This window comes from Acanthisitta chloris, unplaced genomic scaffold (assembly GCF_000695815.1).
Source record: "Acanthisitta chloris isolate BGI_N310 unplaced genomic scaffold, ASM69581v1 scaffold506, whole genome shotgun sequence".
Classification (NCBI taxonomy): domain Eukaryota; kingdom Metazoa; phylum Chordata; class Aves; order Passeriformes; family Acanthisittidae; genus Acanthisitta; species Acanthisitta chloris.
This window is the reverse complement of record NW_008676275.1, coordinates 22,082-32,789: the sequence shown is the minus strand read 5'-3', so window position 1 is coordinate 32,789 and position 10,708 is coordinate 22,082. Positions and strand designations below refer to the sequence as shown.

General features: G+C 48.3%; 1 protein-coding gene across 1 annotated transcript in view; it reads left to right on the top strand.

The window, feature by feature from the left end:
- Nucleotides 1-336: 336 nt before the first annotated feature.
- The window catches only part of JADE2 (jade family PHD finger 2), a gene marked incomplete at both ends in the record, with an annotated part of 32,448 nt that continues 22,076 nt past the window's right edge, over nucleotides 337-10,708 (top strand). Inside the window, 2 exons of the mRNA XM_009076053.1 lie at nucleotides 337-506; nucleotides 10,153-10,364. Coding sequence (XP_009074301.1) covers nucleotides 337-506; nucleotides 10,153-10,364 — 382 coding nt within the window. The remainder of the gene's footprint in view (nucleotides 507-10,152; nucleotides 10,365-10,708) is intronic.

The window sequence follows — 10,708 nt, the reverse complement described above, 5'->3', positions numbered from 1 at the left end:
ATTGCAGTGTGTGGCACGATTTTGCCTCCAGTGTTCATGGAGGAGTTAATGACTGAGGGGTCACTGTTGCTGTCAGTATTTGGACCATCCTGTCCATTGTACTTCATTTTTCTCATGTAAAGAGGTAATTTCTGTAGATGAAGAGAGGTATTGCCATAGTTGGAGAAAGTTGCTGCAGACTTGTGCTGGGGCTGGCTGTGGGTGCAAGCCCACTGGTTGGCTTTGATGCTCTGGGCTTGCTTTCTTAGTCAGCTTTGCACACAGTCTGATCTCACCCTCCATGGCAAGAAGTTGTGAGTTGTAGCTCATTCTCAACCTCTCCTTTTTTTCTTCCAGGATCATCCCCCAGCTGGAGAACTCACTTTCCCAGGTTTCACCAAGTAGCCTGCCTGCCTCCGAGATTTCAGAAGCTACAAGGACTTATTTGCAAGGAATGAGCCGCTATGACCTGGATGAACTCGATGCCTGCTGGTTGGAACTTGTTAATATGGAGCTCAAGGAGATGGGTGAGCATTGCTGTTGTTTTTCTTCTCGCTTGGGTGTCCCAGAATGGGCATTTGGGCTTTTTTGAGCAATCATGTGGAACAAAAGGTCTTGAAGAAGAAATTTCAGAAACGCTCGTCTCAATTATCTCCTTTCCCAGGCATCTCTAAATATCACAGCATAACTTTGTTTGTATCTCTGTTGTTATATCACTGCACATTCTTCAAATCCTTTAGTGCATTTTGGTTGAGTGCAAGTACCTGGCCTTGGAATTTGACCATTGGCACTAGTGCTTAGCATGGTCTGCTGGGCAGATTTGTTGGCACAGACCCATGGGTGTGTAGTCCTGCCAGACTGTGGAGGGATTTTCCAGTCCTTGTTAGGTAAGGGTTGCTGTGGTGTGGCTGCTGCTACTCAGGTAAGAATAACACCACAATAAAACATTCACTTTGTGAAGTTAGTGAAGGCTGAAGTGTGCCTACATGAAGCATTACTCCCTGTGGCAAAGGTCATTCAGGGGTGGGACAAAGTATGTTACCAAGTGCTTGAGCAGATGGGATCATGTACTGTGGAGCAGGAAGGTTGTGCTGGGTCTCACAGGCTGCTGGCTGAGGGCTGCAGCAAGATTCAGGAAGATGCAATTCAGTGAGCCTGCACGGAGCATAAATGAACTCAGAAGTTGGCCACCCCATAGGCTGATCTTGGTTGTGGAATATCTCTCTTCTTCTGATATACTCATGATTTACAACCAAATTCTGTTACTGTGACCTCCAGGACCTTGAGAAAGTTGTAGAGGCTGCTTTAAAATTTTGGATGATTACCTGTTATAGGTACCCTGTATATGGGGTTTCCCATAATCTCAGCATTGTGGGGCCCATAGCATCACAGTCAATTTTGCCCTCGTTGGCTGGTCCTGTATTAGCAGTCTCAGCTCTGTCATTGGTACATCCAAGTTTTGAAGTCCTGGCAGTACAGTGAAGTCCTTGGGCAGAGCAGAGGGTGGTCTGGGCAAAGCCAAGTGCCTCAATCCTGCTCAGGTACCTTACAGGGGATCCACCTTCCTAACACTACACAGCTGCTGTTACTGCATCACTAAAACAGCTTGTACCACACTGGGTATCCTTCTGATTTCACCATCCCTCCACTGTATCCCCTGTTAGGTTTCTCTCACCACCTCCACAGCTGTGTGGCCATCAGAGGTGTCTCTGGGCTCCAGAGAAATGTTGTCTCCATTTCCACTTCCCCCCTGTATGTATTTCATAAGTCTCTAGAAAGGCAGTGGGCAGAGATTTGGCTTCTCCAGCTCAGTTGGGTTAAATTTGGCTCTCTTTATTACTTCTTCAAAGTATTAGGTTTCAAATGCAATGTCCTAAATGGCTTTCAGATGTGGAGCTGCTGTGCTGATGGAAGGCTGAGATAACTGGAGGGTCCCTGCCCCAGGCCAGAGCTGGCTGTCCCCACATCACCTCTGGGCTGGCTGTGCCAAACCTGAGTGTGCTGGGGAAAGTTTCTCCAGTAGCACTGCCTTGGGGGAGTGAGTTGGGTTTAGAAGGGGAGCTTGAACTTCTTCACAGCCATACCCCCTGGTAGCCCCACTCTGTGCAGGGTGTGCTGGGTGGACTGACATCTCTCTCAGCATCCCCATGGATCCAGTGTTGGGGCACAGGCAGTGCTTTGCTGCTGACCCTCTACAGTTCTGAGCAAGCTGCATTTTTCTTTCTCCATCTCCTGGTCATTTCCAAGGATGGTCCTTAGGAGGTATTTGTCTGGCACTGGGCAGAATGGAACCACAGAACCTGACAAACCCCCTGAACCTGCCTTGCCATAACCAGCTACAGATGTTAATAATGACCCAGGGGATTTCAGCAGTGCTAATGCAGAAAGCCTCACTGCTCATCACCTGCTTCTCTGGCCTGTTTCTGTTGCTGAAGGAGTGCTGGTATTGCTGGCTCAGCCTTAAATATGCTGGGGAGAGAGCAGCTTTGAAAAGCAGTGTTTGGCATATGAAACTCACTGCAGATACAGCTTCAGCCCGAAGAGTTCTGGTGTCTTACCCCATCCCCCAGCCCTCCCAACTTCTCTAGCAGTGCAGTGTCTAGTACATTTTCTCCAGTGACTTGAAAGGGAAAACATGTGGCATTGGTTAATAACCCATGCCTGACTCTGCAGGGAGCTGGGGGTCTGGCAGGTAGGGAGTGGGATGGGTGCTGGTGCTCCTGGCTACAGGACCATGGTCACATCATCCACAGCAGCTGTGCCCACCACGGAGGCTGTGGAGCATCAGGTTTTTTTGTGGGGATGCATTTTCCTGGCTGTAGAAGTGGTGGGGTTTGGGTGCTCATAGAGGAAAGCTGTTGCAGCACACCTATTGCTGCTCATCTCCTGGGCTGTGCCAGAGTTGAGGTTGTGCTTCCTGTATGGGAAAAGCCAGGGTGGGATTTGGGTGCCCTTCACCACCCAAGAGGATTGCCTGGGTTGGTCTGAAGGCAGGCCATAAATAGCTCTTTCTCCCGGAAGCCCTTGACATTAATGACATGCTGAGATTGCCAAACCTGCTTTGCTAATCTCTGAGATCATTAACATGACTTAACTAGAGAAGTGCAGCCTCTCCTCCTCTTCAGAAGAGTCAGGAGTTATCTCCCAGCATTAAGAGATAGGCAGAAGTTTAAATTCCTCCAGGGTGTTTGGCTGAGTTGTTGTCACTGGGCAGTCCAGGGGCACAGTATGTCATTCCCAAAATATTTAATGACAAAGGAGGATGCTGATCTCTGACTGGCTCTTGAGGATCTGCGGGGAGGAGAGATGGAAAACACCTCTGAGATCATCCAGCTCGCCTTTCGTGGATCCACGTAGCACATAGCACATGCCTTTTCCAGTCCTTTTTAGGTCACCCCAGGGATGGAATTTTATCACCGAGATCAGATAAACCTCCAGATAGCTCCATCTCTCTGCACTCTGCCTGCTGACTTCTCTCCCAATTAGATGGAATTGCTCCGAAAAGCAAAAGTTTGACATGAAAAGCAAAAAGTTTGACACATAAAAGAGCTTGAAATAGTTTTAAGCCCCCCAGTAAGATGCCTCAGTAGCTGTTGCTGGACTCGGTGGAAATGTGCTGTTTAAAGAACCTCTGTGTGCTGGAGATGAAGTCAGTATTTAAGTATGCCTAAGTGTTTTATTTGTTGCTGCTGCAGTAGGAGATAGTAAAATAGCAGGTCTGAAGGAGGCTGAATGAAACCCTGAGCCAGATTTATGTCCATGCCACTCCAGGCAGCACAGGCCTTTCCTTTTAGACAGGAGCTGTGCCATAAGTCTTCATTTTTATATTAACATTTTATGCTGTATTTTGTGATCTTCACTAAATCCAAAGCTATTGTAGGAGCAGGGCTAGAGAGACTTCAAAGGCCAAGGCTGAAAGATTCCTTTGCAGTGATCGGCACTTCATAAACACACGGAAAATCCTCAAGAAATTGCTAAAATTGTTGTCGGAATCAATTCTGCTGAAGGCAGAGTCGAAGTTTCTAAGTATTCCCTTGACTTAATCCATATGGTGTATTCTGCTCACATATGCCCACCACAGCTTCTATCTTGGGAGCTGGAGGTGTTCCTGGTATTTTATGGCAGGAACATGCAAAGGTCACATGGATTGCTTTTGAAGCTCCGGGGGGAATTCAGCGCTGCATACTTGAGATATGTCTGTGTACTAATGAGATGATACCTCCCTTGGAGGAGGTGAGATTGGTCAAGTAGATGTGAAATAAGCTGAAGTCAGTGGAGTACCCCTGGGGAAGATGTGCTCAGTAGAGCAAGAGGCTGCAGTCAGACGTACTCCTTGTGGAGTGGCTGCTTCCCTGGCAGTGCTGGGGGTACCAGTCTGAGGATAATCCCATCCCATCCCATCCTTTTGGGGATTCTGGGAGCCCCTTTTTCACCCTGAGGCAGCAAGTTGGCACTCCCCACGCAGCTGCTGCCCACCCATGGGTGCCCATCTCCATATTCAGGATCCATCCTCTGTGCAGGGCCACCCAGTATAGAATCTTGGAGTGGTTGGGGTTGGAAGGGACCTGAAAGAACCTAAGGAAAGAAATTCAAAAATGTTTTCAGGTGGCAGTTCCTTAAGTTGTTGGCAGAGGTGAAAACACCACAGGACTCTGGAAGGAGGAGCTCATCTTAATTAACTCCTTAGATAAACTGATCATCTATACCATGTGTAGATTAATGTATTAATTGTTCATGTATGATGTATTAATGTAGACATTAGCAGGGTTGGAGATCAGTGGGAGATGCTTCAGACATTTTGCCTCCACATTTTTCAGCGCAGTCAGTTTTCACATCAAGTCATTGTTTTGCTTTTTCCATGAATTCCTGGCAGTAATTGCAGTAGTTTCCAGCAGTACTCTGGGTTTTGCTGCTGGATGGAGCGAGGAGGCTTTCATCAGGAGTGCTCTAGGACAGCTCTGTCAGAGCTGAGCATCGCTGCAGCAGCTTATAAAGTGGCTTCTGAAACATTTTGTCATCGTCTTAAATCTGAGCAATAATTGATGTTGGTGGGTGGCAGAAAGGGTGATAATTGGTTCCTGTAAATCTTTTAAGTGCATTAGCAGGCTGTGTTTGTAACAAAATGTCTGGAAGTTTCACTGTGGATGCTCAGCTCACTGTTTGTGTGTTGGTCACACTTTACGTGCAGGGACTGTTTATAAATAACAATATTAATGTACAGTTACTGCATCTCCCAAGAGCTGTGATGGGATGGAGGTGGCTGGGGCTGGCCCAGGTGGTCTGGGTTGGTGTTTGAGTGGTTGACTATCATCCCCTGAAGACCCTGAAGGATACTTGGAACAGGATGTGGGATGCTCAGGGGAACACCCAGCCCGGGGCAGAGTGGTTGGTGTCCCCATGGGTACCAAAGTAGTCAGGTTTGAACTGACTTGCCCAGGGCAAGCTGGAGGGACAGTGAGCTGGAAGGAGATCTCTGGAGTCTGTGGTCTCTGTGCTGTGTGTGAACACCCCATCCCATCAGAGGCCTCTCATTCTTTCAGGTTTTCAAAGACAGTAAGAGACAAGCCTACACCATCTCACAAATGCTTTCCCTTTTAGTATGATTTTTAAAAAGCAGTCATTTTGCTGTTTGTGTATATATTTTCACTGAAAAGTAGACTCCTGGGTTTATAGCCTGTGAATCAGGGAATGGCATGGCCTGCAGTCCTGATAGCTGTTTGTTCATGAGCTGTTGCTATCTCCAGGTATCTTCCACACGAGGAAAGGCTTTATTGTTTCAGTAAACTGATATTAGTGGAGCACAGTTTTAGTCAGAAAGAGGTCTTGGTTTGGTGAGAGGTGACTCTCTGGCTGGTTTTTTCCTCCCTGCACAGTGAGTCGGCTCACACCACGACAAGGAGTAGCTGAGAATTCATTTAGCAGAAGAATATTGCTCCTTCATGTCACATAAATTACGGGATTACAGAAATAATTGTAACGGAGGGCGGCGTTGTGTGAAGGAATGTGCCTGGTGCTTCTCCCAGACGCGGCGCTGTGGCTTCAGTGCCAGCCCAGAAATCCCAGCTCCTTTGGGATAAAGTATTTCAATTCTGGCTTTCAGGTGCTGCACAGGCAGCTGGGGGAGCTGAGTTGTGTGGGGTTTGGGAGCCCCCCTGGGATAATGGGGTGCTGGGTGGCTGTGGAGCTGCAGTGATACAGGGAAGAGTTTTTGGCTGGGAGCAAAGTTCCTTCATGTCTTTTCATCCTGAATCAGATCTGAAAACCTCCTATGGAGCATCATTCTCTAGCACATCTTCTTCTCCTCCATTTTTGAAGCCAAGTTCCCCTTTCCAATCCGTCCCTTAGCTGAGGATGTACCACCTCTCAGCATCCTGCCCCGCACAGAGAAAACACAGCTTTTCTCCATCTGGGATGCCGTGGGAGGCAGCACTCCCTGGAGCACAGCCCTTCCCACTGCAGTGTCCTGGGGAGGTTGGGTGGCCACATCAAACCCCATCATCATTAACACACTGAGTGTTAATGGGGAGAGTACCCGGGTGGCCTCCTGGAGGGGGTGATGGCACATGGAGCCTTTTCCTCCGGTGTCAGTGTTTTGAACTTGACTGCAAATCACTGGTGATTATGTTGGCATGAGATTGAAGTCTCACTTCTGCCTGGGTTTCTCTGGACAGGAACGCTAGAGAAGTTTTTTGGCCGTGCTGTCCTCTGGGGAGGCTCAGAAAAGCTTCAGTTTTCTCCCCAACTTTTCATACTATGTTGGTATGAGATTGAAGTCTCACTTCTGCCTGGGTTTCTCTGGGCAGGAACTCTAGAGAAGTTTTTGGCTGTGCTGTTCTCTGGGGAGGCTCAGAAAAGCTTCATTTTTCTCCCCAACTTCTCAGGCAAGTTCTTGGCATACCTTAACCAGGTGAAAATATGCTTCTCTTGGTCAGCAGTTAGAGTCTGCTGTCCTGGCGATGGTCTCAAACGTGACTTACTCCTGGACATTGCTGGATTTATTCACTGTAGCCAAGATCAGTATCTGGGTCTTTACTTTTCCTTCCCTGGGGACACTAATAGTGTCACTTGAATGTGTACACGGTGGAGTGTTTTGGTGGAGAATTTTTTTTGTGTTTTCTGTTTAGCTGGCCACAGTCAATAAAGAGAGAGGTTTTTGCAGCCAAAAAGATGACAATTTTATGAATGGAGTTTAATAGCACCAACTTCATATGATGCAGAAGGAGATAAATGGAGCACAAATGGAAAAAGCACTTCACCCCCAGGCCCCATTGTTTAGTGTTTCATAAACGATTAATCGCTTCATCCCCATCAAGTGCAATTGTCAATTCAATAAGCTCCGAGGTACTCGGAATGACGCTTGGCAAACGCATTCCTAATGTAATTACATCTAAATGGGTGTGAGAGTGCCTGTGTGTGTGTGTGCAGGAGGACAGATCTATATTTTCGAGGTAATGCTATAACAGCTCCATGGCACAGAGGCTGATAAGGAAACCCGAGGTGCTGGGCTTGCTCCAGCGCGGGAGTTTCGGAATCAGCGTGAACTTTCTCCGCAGAGTTAAGGAGATGATGCTGGAAAATGCAAGAGATGGAATGGGCACTGGTTCTTTCCACTCGAGGTGAAGTGGAATGGTGGCAATGCCTGTGGGATCCTGAGCCTGCGGGCAGGTCAGGGTCAGGATTCCTCTGGAAAACTCCCTCCCTTTCCTTCCTTGTGCTGTCTGCAGCTGTCAGCTCTCTGCCTGCCCTCTCCCCTGAGCACGGGGCAGCTCTGGGAAAACGTGGAGAAAAGCACCAGGAGCACTTCAATGGTCATTGAAGTGGTTAATGGTTGGACTCAGTGATCTTAGAGGTCTCCTCCAACCTTGATGATTCTATGATCATTTTGCTTTCCAGAACAGCAGAGCCTGAAATGCTGGGGGAAAGGGAGTGACTCCAGTCTGACACTGGTGCCCAGGCTCATAGTCACAGTCACCCTGACCAAGAGGAGGATATTCTTGATGAAGTGGTTGAATGCTCACATAAAGGCATGTTGAGCAAGCGCAGCTTGATTGGTATGTTTATAGAGGGACTCCATTAAGGCAAAAATATTGCTCTGGCTGTCTCTGTAACATTCATGTAATGATAGAACAAGGGGGAATGGCTTCAAGTTGAAGGGTCAATTTGGATTAGATATTGGGAAGAAATATTTTCCTGTGAGAGTGGTAAGGCACCAGCATAGGTTGCCCAGAGAAGCTGTGGATGCTCCATCCCTGGAAGTGTTTAAGGCCAGGTTGGATGGAGCTTGGAGCAACCTGGTCTAGTGGAAGGTGTCCCTGCCCATGGCAGGGGGTTGGAATGAGATGATCTTTAAAGTCTCTTCCACCCCAAACATTCCAGGATTCTATGCTCCCTGACCTGTAGCATCCAACCAGCACAATGCGAAGAGTAAGCTGGCGGCTCCTTCCTGGCTCTTGATGCTCAGCATCAGAGCTTGTTGTGCCAGTGCAGGATGCTCCACATCACTGAGCTTCGTTGGCCCCAGGCAGCCTGTGCCAGCCTGGGGCTCTGTGGAGATCCTGCAGCCACCACCAGAGCTGCTTGGAATCAAACAGGTATCGGCAGGTTCCTTGGCATGTTGCAGCACAGCAGCCTTGAAAAGTGCTTGAGAGGGCTGTGATAGGGTACAGTGTTGTCTGTCTTAGATGGTATCTCAGACTCGACATAGACGTGTAAAATGCCAGACTGGAAGTTTGCAGAGACTTGTCAAGCCAAGGGAAACTGTGCCAATGCGAAACATTGGGGAAGAGCTTAAAAAGGCAGACAATGGTGTGTCTGCTTGCTGAGCTCGCCTACAGGATGCTTTCCTCCTTGACAGAGTTTTTCATCTGGTTGGTGGCTATGGGGGAAAGGCATAGCCTCTGCCAGCCCCATCCACTGGAGGTGCTGGGAGCTCTGCCAGGGACCCCTGCAACCCCAAGAACTCTGGGGGTTCTTGAGGCCCCAGAACTCTGTCCAGGACAGGAACATCACACTGTGGCTTGAGAGATGCCCAGGAGGGCAAATTTTTCGCTGAACATTTAATAAATGCTCCTTAGGAGTGCTTCTTCAAGCCTTCTTTTTCTCCCTCTCTGCTCATAAATGAGGTATTTTCTCCCATTGCCTTGCAGCAAGGAGGGAGGACAAACAACACAGGTCAGGCTTCTCCACTGGCCCATTCTGGATATTATACACGAATGAAATGCAATGTTTACTTGTTTTGTATTGCATCCTGCTAGTACCTTCTGCCTCATCTCAGTACCTTCTTTGGTGGTGAGATACTGCTCATGGGGAGCCATTCTGTGGTGGGGGCTTAGCTCTGCCTCTAACCTTGTGAGGAGAACCTCACTCCTGCTGCTGACAGACTTTTTTCCTTCCTTTTTTTCCTTACCTGTGCACCAGGATCTTTGTGTGCAGGTGAGAGGCAGCACTTCAGGGAGCAACATTCAGCATGGCACTGTTTTGGTGCTGCTGAGCTCTTGGCAACAGCATCCCTGCTCTAAAGGTGGCCAGGTATCCTGCTGCTAGAGGCTGCTGTGCTTAAAAAGCCTTTCCTGGTTATTGACCTTGTATTCCTGGTTATCTCTGTGGAGAAGGCTCTGCTAAAGCACCTCTATCACCTCTCTCCTTTAAGATCCTGGTATAGATGGAATAATAGACCCACCCAGGTCTGTTTCTGCTAAACCCAACCAGGAAAAAAAAACCCTCATTTACCCTCAATTTTCACCTTTGGCCTCAGTTTTACAGTTCCATTTAATTGGCCTGAAAAGGGTCAATTTTCAGTCTTAACAATTAAAGCATTGACTTGGTGTTGCCAGAGCTTGTCTGAGCCCTTGCTGCAGAAAGCATCTTTGCAAAACTTGTCTCCTTGAACATTTAAACTGTCAGCCCCAATTATCCGCATTGCTTCAGCTGAATGGGTTTCTTTCCTCTCAGCCAGCAGCAATATTTTGTTACTGTCTATGAAATATAAACTGCAACTCGAGTGAGGAGCAGCCGTTTTCCGAGTCGTCGCTTTTACCATTGCTGTGGATTTGCCTCTTGAGTTGCAGTCTTGAAACACTCAGCTCTTTGCAAAACACTCCCCGAAGGCAGGTGGAGCCCACACCGGAGCCGCATCAGTGGCTCTGCCTTCATCCTCTGCCTCCTGCCTTACAGAAAAGCCTGAGCTGGATGAGATCACCCTGGAGCGAGTGCTGGAGGAGCTGGAGACCATGTGCTACGAGAACATGAACATTGCCATCGAGACTGAGGAGGGCCTGGGCATTGAGTACGACGAGGACGTGGTGTGTGACGTCTGCCGCTCGCCGGAGGGGGAGGATGGCAACGAGATGGTGTTCTGTGACAAGTGCAACGTCTGTGTGCACCAGGTGAGCCCCTGTGTCGTGGTTTAACCCCAGCAGCAGCCAAGAACCATGCAGCCTCTCACTCACTCCCCCACCAATGGGATGGGGGAGTGAATTAGAAGGATAAAAGCTACAAAAACTCATGGGTTGAGATAAAGACAGTTTAATAGACAAAGCAAAAGCTGCACACACAAGCATAGCAAAACAAGGAATTAATTCACTGCTTCCCAAAGACAGGAGATGTTCAGCCATCTCCAGGAGAGAAGGGCCCATCACGCGTAACGGTTCCTTGGGAAGACAAACACCATCACTTCAGATGTTCCCCCTTCCTCCTTCTTCCTCCCACCTTATATACTGAGCATGATGTC